The sequence below is a fragment of the Silurus aristotelis genome, assembly GCF_946808225.1.
Source record: "Silurus aristotelis genome assembly, chromosome: 29".
Lineage (NCBI taxonomy): Eukaryota > Metazoa > Chordata > Actinopteri > Siluriformes > Siluridae > Silurus > Silurus aristotelis.
Window position 1 is genome coordinate 6568299 of NC_139602.1, and position 17472 is coordinate 6585770.

Consider the following 17472-nt stretch of genomic DNA (forward strand, 5'->3'; position numbering starts at 1 on the left):
GTTCACTAAATAATTCACTGACTTTCTCACTCAGTTCCTTACCGACTCAGTGATGACCCCACAGCCATTGAGTCATTTAGACTTATGCTGTACTTACTGACTCACTGAAATAATCACTCAGTAGTTCCCTCACTGTACACTCCGGGGTACACTGAACGGTTCCATTTAAAAAAACGATACACTGACTTTCTCATTTAGCACCCCACTGGCTTGGTGATTGGTTCATTTATTGACCTATCCGTCACTAAATCACTCAGTGACTAATTAATCAGTCAATGACTTACTGACTCACTAAAAGATTCACTCCCCACTCATCCCAACTTACTCACCCATTTAGTGACTCCTGCAAAGACTCGCACAATAAATCAACCCCCTGCAGTAAATTAAAGTCATACAGTAGTTCACTCTACAGTGCCTCAATTTACTCTCATTTGTTTGCACTTTGCACAACACCCCAGACCATCAATCCATTGATCTCGGAGTTGAGGAGTAGCATGAAAGTCAGCTATGCAATGCAAGGTCTATGTGAGGGCAAGGTGTGTCTCATCTATTACCTTTGGGTCCCATTGGTCCAGTCTCTCCTTTCTCCCCATTTTCTCCATCGACACCGTTGGTTCCGGTAAGCCCTTGAGGACCCTGGATGCCTTTTTCTCCTGGTACGCCTGACAACACACACAAACACACTTTGACTTTCACCAGTTCTATAGTGACAACAGAATGGGGCTCCAATTTAAAAACACAAAAACTCTGTGTGTGTGTGTGTTATGCTACAATGTCAGCCAGACCACCCAAAACCATTCCAGAACAGTGTAAACAAAACAAAAATTGTGTGTGAGAGTAATACGGGTCTGAGCAACGATCTATAAGCTATTAACTTTGGGCTACCTTCACTGCTTTCCCAATTCTATGCAGGAGCACAGGCTGTACACACAGCCTGTTCCTCTGAGAGGAAAATATGTAAAGACTGGAGTAGCTCCATCATTACTGTTACACACTTCACTGGAAAATGAGCCACTGCCTTCCCCCCCCCACTCTTTCACAAAATATGTGTGTGTTATACCTCTAAAGCCTGTCAGGCCAGGGATTCCAGCAGCTCCTAGAGGTCCTTGGTCTCCTTTCTCACCTTTAGGTCCTGGAGGGCCTGAAAAACCAGGGGGGGAAAAACAACTACTAAAGAGCACCGAAGAATTTGGATGTTACTGAACGAGTTGAAAAACTGCGTGGAAAAATGGTGACATGAATGTACAGGTGAAATGATATCGAGCATAGAAATTGTGATGGGTGGGAAAAAGGAATGCGGTAATTGGTGGCTTGAATGGGTAGATTGAGGGAGGTGAAACATAGATGGGTATAGATAGATGGGTACACGAGGGAGTGCTAAAACATCAAATTACAACACAGTTCAAGGATGATGGACCACATTAAGTGGGCAGGTTGTTATAGGGGCTATTACAGGGAGGTGGTTGCTTAGTGGTTACTTTGCATCCAAAGGTCGCGAGTTCAAATCCTAGCCAACCCAAACTGCCACTTCTGGGCCATTAAGCAAAGCCCTTAACCCCATTAAATGCTCAGTTGTAGGAATGAGATGAATGTAAGTTGCTTGTCTGATTGTCTGGCAAATTGCATAAACGTAAATGCAAACGTAAATATAAAAGGACAAATAAAGACGAAAGTGGGTGTTGGATAGCCACTGTGGAACAAAAGAAATAAACCATTCGACATGCTGTTTTTGAAAAATGATCAACTTCGTCTCTTTATGGCTCCGTGTCAGGCCAGAGGGTATATTTGTTGATTGGTTTCCTGTAACAGCATGTCCCAAAGTGCTTGATTCCTTCCTTCGAAACCTCTGTGTAATCGAAAACTCCCAAAACCCATCAAACTGTGTCTTTACTAACAACCCCAGGCCACACAGATGCGATGTGAGATGATGCAGTGCAGAGCTCTCCTGCACACCTCTAGCGCTTCTGTGGTCCTATTATCATGGCCAGCCAATGTTTTTGTTACGCTTGGCTTTCTGTGCTCTTTCTGCAGAACTGAGCTGGCAGAGACCGACATGTTTGCTCAATCACTCCAGCACATGAGGCTGAGCTTAAGGTTGGGGAGTCTTTTTCGATTCCCTTACGATCTTTCTTCTCCAGATCTTTTGTTTAAACCTGGGCTTCAGCACTGTGAACAAGAGGCCTGTTTTAAAAGATCGAGCGACCTTCAGCAGACCACAAGCAAATTTCTGCGGTTCTGCAGTGGTTTGTGTTCTCGCCCTTTGCTCCACTGAGTCATTAATACTTTAAACCAAACCAAATGTACTCTGCACTCAAGTGCTGTCAGGAGAGCGATCCATGCTGTTGGGGGTTTGTAATATAGGATTTGGTTTGGGATTTGTCTAAAAAAACGTGGACACCGTGAGTTTAGAACATTTTCCCATGGACTAATAGCCTGCACTGGTACACAAACATCTGGACTTTACCCTGTTAACGAACCCGATATCATAATGAATTGCTTTCCACAAAAAAAAAAAAAAAGTCCTTTCAAAGCTTCATTTGGTGGTGTTTAAAAAATCCAGATGGTGAATATGCGATTTGGACCCCAAAAACATCCTAGTCATGTCCACGTTCCATTATAAAGCACAATAGCATGGGTATATATATTTGCATACTGGAATATGATTGGATGATATCTTTTATGACACAATAACATTTGTAAATTACACTATATATATATATATATATATATATATATATATATATATATATATATATATATATATATATATATATATATATATATATATATATATAATTACTAGATTAGAGTAGATCACTGCATCACTGTGGCACCCCATATTCTTTTTTTTTCTCCCACCTTCGATGATTGTGATGTTCTTCAGGGCCATTGAATGCTCCCAGTCTTTGAGCCTCAGGTCCTCTGTGATGACATTAAGGATCTCTAACTCATTCCTCATCTGCTCCTCCAGGTGGATCTGGGTGATCCTGGCACGCCGGGCGTCCTGGGTCGCGTTGCCCAGCTGCACCTGAAGCAGCTCCATTTGCAACTGCTGGGTGCTGATGTGGCTGCTGAGCGAGTGGTTGATGGAGCCCATAGTCCAGTCCACCTCGTCTAGTTTCTGGTGCAGGACGTCCATTCGACCCACCGTCTCACGCAGAGCAGCATCCTGACTGTGGATGGTGACTGCGGCTCGGGCCAGAGCTGCTCCCAGTGCGCTGCTATTCCTCTGGCTACTTCCCACCTGCTCCTGAATCTGGGCCATAGAGCCCGTGGAATGTTCGCTGAACGCCTGCAGGTCCTGGATGTCCCGCTCCAAACCTTGCACCAGGTGTCCTGTAAAGAACAAAAGAGTATTTAAGACATGAAATTTGGGTCAGGAAGACTTACTAGAAGTCACTACCACTGGTAGTTTCTAACTAGTTGGTTTCCACCTAGCTGCCTCAGCTCTTCACTATGGTTGTGGAAGAGGCGCTCCAGCTTCCAGATGTTCTCCAGAAGGTCGCTTTGCGAAGGCAGCTGGCCGAGAGATTCCTGCAGGGCTTCAGAGCGATCCCCTAAACGTGTCACATTCTCCAGCAAAGCCTCCTGCTTCACTGAGGATGCCTGGGACCTGGAGACTGAGGAAAACAGAACACACACACACAAACGTTGAGCTTAGTGGTCATTAACGAGCTGGGTCTATCAGATCAATCACATGTGGTGAGCTGGAATAACAAAAACACATCGAGTTTCTAAGCAAACTAATTGAATCTAAAAAGTGCAGTATGGAGTAACTGATCTTTGGCTCCGGATCACTGTTTGATCTGGCTTGGGTTAAAGTCAAGTAACTGAGATCTTGCTGAGGTCAACAGATCCGAGAGATACAATGCTTTCGCTAACCTCAATATACCTCATTACTGAAGGTAAAAACAGGCATCAACATTCAGTTATAGCATTCGCTTTTGGAATAATTTTGTTTTGGTTTTGGATCTCTGTTTAAAAAGCTTTTTTTTTTTTTCCAATACAATATTTGCCCAAAATTATTCGACAACCATGTGTGCTTTTCTCCCAAACATCTACCACCAAGTCGGAGTCACACAATCGTATAGCCTTTGGATGCGATGGCATTAACTTTTCCCCCTTCACCTGATCTAGAAGACCCAAAATTGTTCCACCATGCCAGCTCCATGAAGATCTGCTTTCTATGGGTTAGAAGAAGTGGAAGATATCCTGCTATATAGAGCTCCAACCATATTGATTGCCTTTGGTATGTATTGGAAATGCACCCCGGGCCTCCTCACCTCATTTAGGTGGTCAGTACATGACTTTATTAACGCCCCTTGTGGATGAATGAGCTCCACAAAGAAACAGAATCTCCACAAAATCTTGTCTTACATCTTTCCAGAAGAGTGGAACTAAATATGGAACGGGATGGTCAGGTGTCCACAAACTTTTGCCAATATACATAGCGACTATACATTGCGCTCATACAAAAAACACACCCATCAGTATTAAGTAGACAAACGACTAAACAGGGTTTTTAAATGAGCATCAATCAACTAGAAGACGAAGGACATTCAAAGCAGTTCCAGGTGTAGTGTCCTGATGTTCTCAATCAGAAATTCTCCGTACCCACTCTACACCACAAAGTCTCGGAGGGAAAGCTATTAGGGTTGTTGGTTTGTGGTTGCATGGTAACAGATGGCTGTTGGAACAAGACAGGGTTTGTAAGCTGATACTCTCGGACTAGAGGTGATGTAATTCTGGCTCCGTCTTCTGAGACACGGCCTTCATTCCATTCTCACAGACCTGCAGTACACTATACACACACATACAACTCACAGCACACACGCTTTTAAAGACCTCCAGTATATACACACACACACATCCATAGTGAACACACTCACAAAATATAAACAATCATTCATCGAGAATCATTGAGTTCCCTTCAAGTGGGGACCACTTGCTACAGCTGAGGATGTTTTTCACATTAGCAGCCTAAAAACCCATGAAATTACTATGAAGTGGTGTTAAGAACCAGGAAGATGGATTTAGACTGAAGAACCAGGAAGAACTCAAGAACTGGCTTGGACTGTGGTCTTCTGCAATGAGTTAGGACTGCAAGCTTTATGAAGCCTTGCATTCGAATGTCCATCAGTGAACGGTTGATAACCTTAACAATGATGGAACTATAAAGGATGGACATTCTGTGTCACCAAGATGAGGACGGCTTCCTCCGTTTCTGGTTCCTCTCAAGGTTTCTTCCTCATGAATTCTAAAGAAGTATGAGATTGAAGCCAATCGATTTGTATGCAAATTTTCACTAATGGACCTCCTCCAAAAGAAGCGCCACAGAAATAAATAGATTACTAATAAGCAAGCAAAAAAAAAAAAAAGGAAGAAACCTTGGGAGGAACCAGATTCAAAAGGGAACCCGTCCTCATCAGGGTGACAACCAAAAGTCCATTTGTTACAGTTCCGTTAATGTTCAAGAATAATAATTGCATCTCACGAGGTTTGAAAGCTGAGAACGATGATGTTTTGTGCAGGACTGTGGGAAAGCTGTTTCTTCCTGACGAGAACTTGGTGAGCATCTAAGCTTATGAGGCTTAGCGTTATTAATTAGAATTTGGAGGTTGTGCAGTTTGAAATCTGGCAAACGTCGAATCCAAAACCACAAAAGGCCATGTAACAGATGGACTCGATTGTGTAGAAGCGAGTTAAGCCAGGGGTAGAATGTTCTGCTCGAATGTAGCAAGGCAAAGGGTCCGTTCGTCTCCCAATACCCAGTTATGCTGCTATAGAAGACAATGGCATGACGTGTAGTGCTTTATTCGATTCAAATGCCCCTGAAATTCCTATTAAGGGAAAATTAAGGTAATGTCTTATCTTATAGCCACTGACTACTCCATCCATAAGTGGTTCTTCCTCAAACTCATGACATTTTCTCTTCATCTGAACTAAGAGAGCCAAACCTGTTTCAGCATGATAATCCCCCTTGAGCAGTACAAAGCCAGCTCCATGCAGATCTGCTTTCCATGGTTTGGAGTGTAAGATCTCCTGCTATAGAGCTCCAACCCCTTTGGGATTAATTTCTTTATGCTGACTGCACCCCAGGCCTCACCCGACTTACATCAGTGACTGACTTTACTAACACCCTTGAGTCTGAATGAGTTCACACGTCATTCATACTTTCCGAATTGACTATGTTGCATAGTGTGTTAAACTCACAGAGATAAGATTCATAAGCTTGTTACTTTTGTTGCTACATGCACATATAATTTTTTTTTAATTAATTTAAAGTTTTAGTCATTGTGATTTCACTCTTTTACATCGTATCTCTGTTGGTTTCTTTTATTCAGCTCCATCTCACAGACGTTTTGGGACATCTCTGTCATTCTCCGCCGACAGTACTCTTTTTTCCCAAATAAAAGTCTGCCTTGTACGTTATTTTTGTTTCTCCTACACACTAATAACATCAGTCAGACCCTACTCTACTCTATTTATTATTATTTTAGTTATACTTTGAGTAAATCGGTTACATGAGTTTGATTAACATATAGGCTAAATAGGTTTAGTTATGCGACTTTTATTGAATCTAATATAGTTATATACTAATTATTTGGTCAATTTGTTGGATTAATATTAGTTTGATTAAAACACACGCTAGATAAGGTGGATTCGAATATTTTTCTCGACAGACCATCTGTTTTTTTTATTTTTTATTATTACTTCAAAAAGCTTAATCTCTCATCGAATGGGAGTGCTTTAGTACCTATGGAATTTGTAAGCTTGCACATCTGGAAAGGCTCCATCAATGCTATAAGGTATATAATACAGGTTTTAGAGCAACAAATGCTTCCAAACTATAGAAAACGTCTTTTTCAGGGAAGGCCTTGGATATTTTAGCAAGACAGCATACTGCTTTGATTACAACAACGCGGCTTCGTAGTAGAAAAGTCTGACTGCTGAACTGGCCTGCCTGCAGTCCAGACCTTTTACCAATTCACAATTCATTTGGTGCATCATTAAATGAAAAATACAACAAAGAAGACCCAGGACTGTTAAGCAGGTAGAATCATGTTTGACACACAAATTGGACAACATTCCTTAGCCAAATACTCTAGCTACTGTTCTTCTCAGTTCCCAGATGTACACTGACGTTTTGTACACACGTTTTTTCAAGCCATCAAACGGTACATTTCCTCACTTTAAACATTTTCTGTCTTGTATTGTGAATAGAGTATGGGTTTATGATTATTTAGCAAATCGTTGCATAATGTATTTATATCCTTTTACACGGCTCAACATTCTTTCGTAGGGTTCGAGATTCCGCTTTCTGTCTGAACTGAATTGTGTACAAAAAGGGAAATAAAGAGCAGATCTCTCTAGAATGCGATTTTATTTTATTTATTTGTTTTTATTACCCTCCCTAAATTCATTCATACGTTTCTCTGAGCTGTCAAACTGTCAGACGAGGACAAGTTGTATTTTCGAGCAGAGCCCCAGAGACGAAAAAGAGAGAAATAATGCAGCACACATGGAGCATGTGTGTGAGGAAAACACGAGCCTGCTGTGAGTCATTTGTTCTCAGACAGCTCTTCTTCCACACAGGGAAAGAGCCAGTTCTCCCTGGATGTTCTCTGTAACATGACCCCTTCTTTCAGCCTCACACACATTATATCCCATACACTTTATGCAAGTTTGTGGGCATCTAAGCATAGGATTTTGAACATCCATTCGATAATTATTCTCGATTTGCTGGCATAATAATTTCCACAGATTTTGTGGAGATTTGGTGAAGATTTTGTGGAGATTTGGGCTCGTTCAACCACAAGGGCGTTAATACAGTCAGGTATTATTGTAATGTGGGGTGATGAAGCCAACTGGTGTTCCGATTCATCCGAAATAGAGTTGAAGCCCTATAGCAGGAGGTCGGTCACATCTTCCAACCCATGTGGCTATATCTTCGTGGAGCTGGCTTCTTCATGCTGGAACATGTTTTGGATCTTCTGGTTAATGTGATGGGAAAATTCTACGATTTTGTGGTGACAGTCTGAGGAAGAAACACATATGGCTGGAAAAGTTGGGTGCCCTAATGCTTTTGGCCTATAGGCTTCAATTCCCACTAATGAGCTTTCATGCTAATCTGACATTTCTTGTAGTTTGATTTGAAAACAAAGTGTTCAGAAATCCCCTTTTTCAGCTATTCATCCGTAATTCGACGCAGGGTTTGATAGCAAAACAACGATTTATCTCAGATCTAGAAATTGCCGTTTTTCTCTTCTTCTAATGCTGACAAAAGAAAAACAAGCAAAGAAATGAAACTTGCAGCTACAGAAAAGCCACTCTCTTTTTTTTCTCTCTCTTTCCCTCTGTCTCTCCCTCCTTCTTTCTCAAGCTTCTCTCCCCCACCTTTCCCCCTCTCTCCTTCCCACCTTCTCTTTCCCTCTCTCTTTTGTCTGTCTTCTCACTCTCTCACCCCCCCCCATCTCCCCCAACTTCTCTCTCTCGCTCTCTCCCCTTCTCTCTTTATCTCTGTCCCTCCCCCTTTCTCTCTCTCTCTCTCTCTCTCTCTCTCTCTCTCTCTCTCTCTCTCTCTCTCTCTCTCTCTCTCTCTCTCTCTCTTTCCCTCTTGTTCTCTCAAGACACAAAGACACTTCATTACCTTGAACATTTGTATTGTCACAGCTACAGTATAGACTTGTGAAACAAAAAGCAAATTACTAAAAAACTAAAGAGAAACAGAAACAAATATATTCACAACACACCACTCTTTCTTCCGCTCTTTCTTTTGCATCCCACTCTTATTTTTCGGACTCTCAAACTCTGCTCTTACAGGGCCACTGTGGTTCCTGTCCTCCAACGCCCCCGATTCGCTTTTTCACAGACAGAATAATTGCATCCTGTATCGCACTTCCTCTCTTTTCTTTTTTTTTCTTCATTTTTTTTGTTGTTGTTCCTGCATATTTACCACACCAGATCATGCAGAATTGACCGTTTATCAGTGACACGTTTTTATTCATTAAATGTGCAAGCTCGTTTGTAGGGTTTGAACCTAAAGGCATACACAAGCTGACCTAAAGTATTGGTACAAACTGTTACCACAAAGTGTTACCACACAATTATATTGGACATCTTTGGACGCAGAAGCATGACATTTTCCCTTCACTTGACCCAAGACTCGAACCTAGTCCAGAATGAATAAAAAAAACATCTGATATCACCCAAATGAGGATGGGTTTCACTTTTGAGTCTGGTTTCTTTCAAGGTTTCTTCCTCATAACATTTAAGAAACTTTTTCCCTGTCACAGTCAACCCAGGCTGCTCATAAATACACACCATTCACCTTAATTCTTACATTCTTTAAAGCTGCTTTGAGACAATATCCATTGTGGAAAAAAGCGCTATAGAAATAAACTTGACCATTGGGACAGCACCTTAGGCCTTCTCACCTCACCTACATCAGTACCTGGCTCTATCTATTAACACCCTTATCTCTGACTGAGCCAAAATCTCCACAAAAATTTCCATTAAGCTTTCCACAAATTATCCACGAAATTTACACAAAAATGTCCACACAAAATCTCAATAAAAATCTCAGTAAAAATCTCCACCAAATCTCCAAAAAAAATCTCCACACAAAATCTCAATAAAAATCTCAGTAAAAATCTCCACCAAATCTCCACAACAAAATCTCCAAAAAAATCTCCAAAAAAATCTCCACACAAAATCTCAATAATAATCTCAATAAAAATCTCCACCAAATCTCCACACAAAATCTCAATAAAAATCTCAATAAAAATCTCAATAAAAATCTCAATAAAAATCTCCACAAAAAATCTCCACAAAAAATCTCAATAAAAATCTCAATAAAAATCTCCACACAAAATCTCAATAAGAATCTCCACACAAAATCTCCACCAAATCCCCACACAAAATCTCCACACAAAATCTCCACACAAAATCTCAATAAAAATCTCCACAGAACTTTCCACAAAAATCCTCCACAAAACAATCATAAAAATCAAATCTCCCCCAAAATCTACCTCAGAGCTCCTCAGAAAAATCTCCACAACATCTAATGGAACATCTTCCCAGAAAAGTGGAGCTTATTATAACACCAAATGTGGAGTCAGTATAGAACAGGATGTTTAAAGTGCACAATCACAATGCTCAGATATCCACAAACTTTTGTCCACCTAGCGTAGCTTCATCCCATGTGCTTGGCATTTCTGTATCGTCGGTGTGCCAGAGGCAACAGGATGCAACAACAAAGTGGCTTCTTTTTTACTTAAAGGGTTTCCTTCCAAAACTAATCGTTCTAGTCCTCATCAGGGGTGAAGGAACAGGCAGGCGGTGAAAGCACGGGCAAATCCAACATCATATTCAATAATAAACAACAGGGCAGATGTTCAGAAAACATCAAACGCTCGGACACAACTAGGGACGAAGAAAATTGGCATGGGGGAGGCAAAACAAAAAAAAAAATAGCCTCAATTTACATACCGTGTCCTGATACTACGTAATTATTTACAGTCCAGAGGAATTAGGCAAAAAAAATTTTTACAACAGTGCTGGACTACACTTTAAATTTTTCTATTCAATGTACAGGCCATTGGAGGTCCCCTGGTGGTCTAGTGGTTAAGATGCAGCGCTCTCACCGCTGTGACCCGGGTTCGATTCCCGGTCAGGGAACCATCCCCAGCCACTCTCAGTGCCGGTCCCAAGCCCGGATAAATTGGGGAGGGTTGCGTTAGGAAGGGCATCCAGCGTAAAACATATGCCAAATCAAACGTGCGGAGGATCCGCTGTGGCGACCCCTAATGGGAGAAGCCGAAAGAAACTTATAATGTACAGGCCATTAAATCTGTGTATAAACAGTACAGTGTCCTTTAATCCAAATGCATTTCATCAGTCATGGCTTATTGTATGTCACATAAAATGTAACCCTAAATGGATAAAAAGAATCTGTTTGCGTTTGCTAATTCTGAGTAAAATATAATACGCTATATAGACGAAGGATTTGTGGACACCTGAGCGTAAGTGCTTTCTGAACTGCCTCTTTCAAACCAACTACCTGCATGTCTTCCCTTACATCATCCATAAACCTTCTTCTTGGTTTTCCTCTTTTCCTCCTTCCTGGCGGCTCCATCCTCAGCATTCTTTTACTGATATACCCCATGTCCCTCCTCTGCACATCTCTGCACCATCTCAATCACACCTCCCTCACCGTGTCTCCAAAACGTCCTACATGTGCTGTCCCTCGAACTCGTTTCTAATCCTGTCCATCGTCGTCACTCCAAATGAAAATCTCAGCATCTTCCCATTATGGAAAGTTCTTGTCCAAAAATCTGATTGGTCGAGAACGATTTCGATATTTTTACTTCGAAGTTTCACAGTGTGTTCATATTCGTTACATAAAAAGTCATTTCCTTGTTCCAGATTACTCTAGTGCAGTTAGCAAACTGTAAAGAATGTGTTTTTCAGGAGTGTAACTTTAGAACCTCGCGTTCATGCGCTTAAGTTCGGCACAATGTCCAGGAGAAACGCAACCGTCTCCAGGCGTCGCAGGTTTTACTCTGAGGAAGCAGATGTGGTTCAAGGCAGATGTTCGCACAAAAGATTCAGGGTCGGATCAACTTCTACTATATACGGTATTAGTTACATGAACACACACACACACACCACACACACACACACACACACACACACACACACACACACACACACACACACACACACACACACACTAACCCTAGATCTATAAGAAAGAGAGAATGAATGAAGAAGAGAGGAGGGAAGGAAATAATAGAAAGTAGAAACAAAAGGGAAGGACGGAACAAATAGAAAGAATAAAAAAAGGGGAGGAAAGAAAAAGAAATATGGAAGGAAAAAATTCAACAAGCTGAAAGAAAGAAAGAAAGAAGGAAAAAAAGAAAGAAAGAAAGAAAGAAAGAAAGAAAGAAAGAAAGAAAGAAGAGAAGATGAAAAGAAAGAATAGAAAGAATGGAATAAAGGTAAGGAAAGAAAAGCGAGAATAGCAAAAGGGAAGGAGAGAAAAACAAAAGACTAGAAGGAAAGTAGAAACAAAAGGGAAGGACAGAAGGAATAGAAAGAATAAAGAAAGGGAAGGAAAGAAAAAGAAAAATAGAAGAAAAAATTAAACAAGCCGAAAGAAAGAAAGAAGGAAAGAAAGAAAGAAAGAAAGTAAGAAAGAAAGAAAGAAAGAAGAGTAGATGAAAGGAAAGAATAGAAAGAATGGAAAAAAGGAAAGTAGAGAAAAGAGAGAATAGCAAAAGGAAAGGAGAGACTAAAAGGAATAAAAAAAAATTTGATAAAAATTGGAAAATGAAAGGAGAAAATTGAAAAAGGAAAACCTTAAAAAAGAATCATAAGAGGGGAAATGAATAAAAGAAGAGAAGAAAGAAAAAAGAAGGAAGAAAAAGAGAGAAAGAAAACGGAAAACCGAGATAGAAATTCTGCACATCATTTTTGAAAACCTTGTTAGTGATTATTTGATTTTCCCAAATTGAGGCAAAACCAACAATGGAAATCACAACCACCTTTAGGGGTCCAAACACCGCAGGCAACAAAGACGCTACGTTTATACAATAATTCAGACACCTGCATTTAATATTCTAAACCATTTTTACACACTGGTCCCTGTCTTGCCCTCGTGCTTCATCCCTGCCTGCTTTATTGAAGCTGAATTCCCAGCTTTAATGGGAATTGTGACAGTGGGAACAGCTGAGTTTTCAGCAGGAGGTGTCCGGTGTTTATACGCAAACAGCTGTAACATTTTCACAGCTGTATTGCACATCGTTTCGCCCCTGAAGGATAATCGTCTTGGTCTTGGGACTCTGATTTGTCACGCTTACTTGTCTTTTTTTTCCTGAGAGAAGCTGTGAAATTGTAAAGGAGGAGTGAGATCAAGGCTGTCCACCATTAAGTGTGTTGGCAGCAACACACCAAAACACTCTCCTCAAACTGTTTAAGGCACACAAGGATGTTGTATACATAGGATGCAATTTTCCCTTCGCTCAAACTCGGAGACCCAAACCTGTTCCAGCATGACGATGCTCCTGTGCACAAAGCCAGCTCCTTGAAGATGTGGGAGATCTCCTTCTATAGAGCTTTGACCATATGGAACGTCTTTGGAACGCTACCCCAGGCCTCCTTGCCTCACCTGCATCAGGATCTGACTTTTTGCGAACACCGTTACGTCTGAATGAGCACGAATCTCCACATCTCCAAAAAAACCCCCCAAATAAATAAATAAATAAAATTTCCACAAAACCGCTACAAAAAAAGAAAAAGAAAAACTCCGCAAAAATCTCCTCAGAGTCTCCACAAACTCCAAAACACCTAATTAGGACTAAATGTGCAGCGAGATGTCCGGTGCATCTCACACGTGCAGTCAAGTTCAATTTCCGGAAAGCGCAATGGAAAACACGTGCTGGCGTTATCATGATAAACAATGCATCTCTGGGCAAAGTTCCACAGAAGAAAAACTACAAGTCACCTTCAAGCGTGAACGTAGCCGCACTCATTACTCGTTTAAGAGAAAAATGTTGCCTCTCGTCTGCATTGCGCCACGACCAGAGAATCCTGGACATATCTTGCAAGGGGAAAAATGATGATAATGATCATCATGACTAATTGCTAGTATCAGGTATCCAAGCATTTATGGCGAGATTAGAAACCTCACATGGCACATCTGCGTGTATGTCCGGATGACACGCTTCCTTCACGAGTCTTTTCAGACATATCGGATCCTCTGGCGCTCGCTCATATGTCGTCCTCGAAAAATCTAACCGAAACAGAACAAAGTCTCTCGCTGATTTAGCCATCTGGATTTCCTTATTAGACCTGTAGAAGAGCAAAGCGATAGTGCGACACCTGAGGAAGCCATTACGCAAGCCATTCTTCATTAGTCACCCTCGGTCTGTCTCTTTTATCGTATTTGGCAAGTCACACGTTTAGAAGAAATACTGCTGTAAAGGGGAAGCCCTGGATGACATCATGACCTGCAGGTCAGCTCATATCCTCCTTTATCTTCCTGCATTTCTAGGCCACATTCTCGCAGAGGTGGTCGGAAATCCAATTTCTTGACGAGTCATCGGGTTGGAAAAATTGGACACCAATATTCAAAATGATCCACATGCTGGAAGGTTAGTTTATGCAAAACGCAATTTCTGCACCATTGTGAGTGGGAAACCTTGCTCCCAGAAACCTCATTACCCAACTTATTCCTGAACACAAAGACCATCTCAGGCCAAGTGTTCAAAAGAGCGGAAACAAACCTTCCTAATGCCCTACGTCTCCATCAAGTATCTCTCTCTTTCCGTATGAATAGGTTCATTCTTCATCCGCACAAACGTCTTTTTCTCCCTCGAGAAGGTTCTGCCTGTTTGAAAGCCTTGGATTAGCTTGAACAAGTGCACGCTAGGCAACTAAAATGTGCCCCCTCATGTCTGGTTTATTAACATTAGGGCTGTTGAAAAACTATAGCTAGGCATGTGCTTAGTCTAGCTAGTTCCCAGCTAGTCTAGCTAGTCCAGTGCTAGTCTAGCTTGTCCTGTGTGATACATCATGGGTAAGGTAATTAAACTACTTAAATATGCTTTTACTGTTATCATTAATGCATTTTTAGTGTCTGAAAAGCACAATGTCCCCTCATTGCCTCATTAAAAAGTGCGGAGTCAGGCAACAATATTAGCTCTGAATTATGCTAAGTTATATGGTTACATTATGGTGGAAGAAGGTCCTCAAAAACGATCATTCCTTACACACATAACTTCCTTTTTGTAGACAGAATGTAATCCACAGACAACTAGTCAGCTATTTACATTGTACTAGCTTGTCTTCCACTGAACAGAACGTTTTATATATTAAACGATTTAAACTTTGGCCATTGTTCTCAGCTAATTATGAAGCCATTTAATTAAATGAGTGATTTGTTTGACTATGAACACACTTGTTTGACACTGTCGACACAGCAGGTGGGGTGTGTAACGCAACTGCTATCTGGAAACCCTCACAGCTGCACTCAAACTCTTGGCGTTATGGCTGTATTAAACAGCGGGTATAAACAGAAACGGCATCAATCAGCACTCATGCAACACAAACACAGGCTACTTTTACTGACCGTTAAACAAACCTTGGCTGAGAAGAACTTCCAGGTTTATGCAGCCAGGCGTATGGCCCAAGAGGTCCGAACACATGGAAGCGTATACATTTCTGCCTGCTGACATGCTAACTTTAAACATGCATTCTACAAAGACTGATCCCTTAATATTTCCAGCAAAATGCTTCGGAATAAACTATCCACTGTTGGAATGTACTTAGGGCAGAAAAGTAAATACACTTAACCTAGGATAGTGCAGGGGTAAAAGGACATTTTGGAACATGGAGTTGGAGACCCTGGAATGATCGCTGAAAAAGCCTTTTATAAGTACGATAGTGGGATAGTGTGCGGAAATTTTGGTACCGTTACCAGTTAGGACGTTGTGTCTCGTCTGCTCATTTCAAAGAAACGAGTTTAGCCTTGAAAACAGAAGTTTTCAGGTGCTGTTTGCACAAGCTCATGCTGGTTCCAAACAGCTGCCCATCACCCAAGTTTGGCAACACCTTGTTCCAAATTTCCTGTTTCCCTGCTGTGTATGTATATATACACCGATCAGGCATAACATTATGACCACCTGACTAATATCGTGTTAGATCCCTTTTTGCTGCTAACACAGTCCTAATGCGTCGAGCATTAACAAAATTAACTTTTTTAGCAGTTTCAGTTATGGACCAGCCCTCGCTCCCTACTGGCATCAAGGAGCTGCCAGGGAGGAGAAAAAGAGGAAGGCCAAGGAGGAGGTTTATGGATTATGTAAAACAAGACATGCAGGTAGTTGGTTTGAAAGAGGTAGATGTAGAGGACAGAGTAGTATGGCGACCCCTAATGGGAGCAGCGGCAAGAAGAAGATTTACATGCCAGTCATAAAGTTATAGGGTCATAATGTTATAGTCAACACGTATCTGGATGGCACCAAATATGTCCCCTTTCTTTTGTTATTGAAGAATAATCACTGGACACTGGAAGCTCCTTACAGTAATTCTCCTCAAAGTAAATGTCACCATGGATAGAAAAAGAAAAACCCTGTATACTAACGGTTCCTTATTAATAGAAAGGTGTGCATTAATAGAAATCTGTTTATTAGCTGAACACATTCTGACCAATCAGAATTAAGAATTCGACAGCACTGTGGTACATTTGCTATTTTGTAATATATAATACACCGTTCCCCTGTTATTCCAATTCGTCACCGTGAACAGTCAACACCGAGCATTTTTTTACAGTCGCACAATCTGGAGCAGAACTCTCACCAATCAACCTTCAACCACACAGCTGGAATAATAAAACCTGAAGTGAAGTCTGAGGTCATTTGGATGCGTAGTTTGTGGAGCAGCTTTCGCTGGCTTCATAGATCAGCGTGTCAAAATATTGACCACAGGGTACAGCATGCTTTGGCCCAAAACTGCTATAATGAATTAGCTTCAGGTTCCGCCTTCATTTTCTTTCTCCTCTCAGGAGGGTTTTGTTCTTGGCAGTAGGACATAGATGATGCAGGGTTGGCCTAGCAACTCCAAACTGAACTGACCCAAACAAAATGTCTACCATCTGGACAAATGTCACACTGCCATGTGATACAGTTAAGAAGAAATTAGTCAAAGTCTGAAATAGAGAGACAACGAGAAAACATTTAAACAAACTTTGGCTTTATTTCGAGTTCGGTCCCATGAATGAAGTGTGAATTTAAAACTGATATTTAGACCAAACTCCAACAATTGTCCTTGTGTCTTTATGCACTCCTGGATGACAGTTTGATGTAGACCCATGTGACCATAAATCGGATCATACATCATTGCATTAGCATCATTGTTGTTACATCTTTTTAAAAATGAACACTTCCCATTTTTTATGCTTTTGATTGGCGTCTTGGTACAGAAGTTCAGCTTCAAGATTGAAGGTTTAAGGTTAGATTAGTTTTCTACCACCTAAGGTTCGATGCTATAACCTAATAAAAACCCTACATTCTACTCTGAATACTATTTTCTCACATGCATATGGAATAAAGCCCTCATCTCAAATCGGTACTGTATGCAGTTGTAGTAGAGTTATGAGCCCAGTCATTTGGAGTCTGGTTTCTCTCAAGTCCGCCCTCCCCTCCAAAATCCACTAATCTCATAAGTTTTCCTAACACCAACATCAACCTCTTGCTAATAAGTGATCTGGATTTTTGTAAATATGCTTTGTGATGATGTCTATAGCACAAATAACATATAGTAATTTGTGTTTCCTTGACAAGCGAACAAAGCCTCAAGCACTTTGGAATTGACTTCTTAATTAAAAAGTCAGAGTAGCATTTAAAATATGCAGAATGTGGGATTCTGTTGCAACGTCATGTAGTGGCTTCGAGGCTGACCACACGCTGC

General features: G+C 41.1%; 2 protein-coding genes across 3 annotated transcripts in view; both read right to left on the minus strand.

The window, feature by feature from the left end:
- The window catches only part of LOC310722610 (uncharacterized protein), a 676055-nt gene that overhangs the window by 307196 nt on the left and 351387 nt on the right, over window positions 1-17472 (minus strand). The window lies entirely within an intron of this gene.
- The window catches only part of scara5 (scavenger receptor class A, member 5 (putative)), a 47169-nt gene that overhangs the window by 13232 nt on the left and 16465 nt on the right, over window positions 1-17472 (minus strand). Inside the window, exons 4-7 of the mRNA XM_083535115.1 lie at window positions 3435-3620; window positions 2860-3336; window positions 1061-1141; window positions 555-662 (exon numbers count right to left, since the gene is read on the minus strand). Coding sequence (XP_083391241.1) covers window positions 555-662; window positions 1061-1141; window positions 2860-3336; window positions 3435-3620 — 852 coding nt within the window. The remainder of the gene's footprint in view (window positions 1-554; window positions 663-1060; window positions 1142-2859; window positions 3337-3434; window positions 3621-17472) is intronic.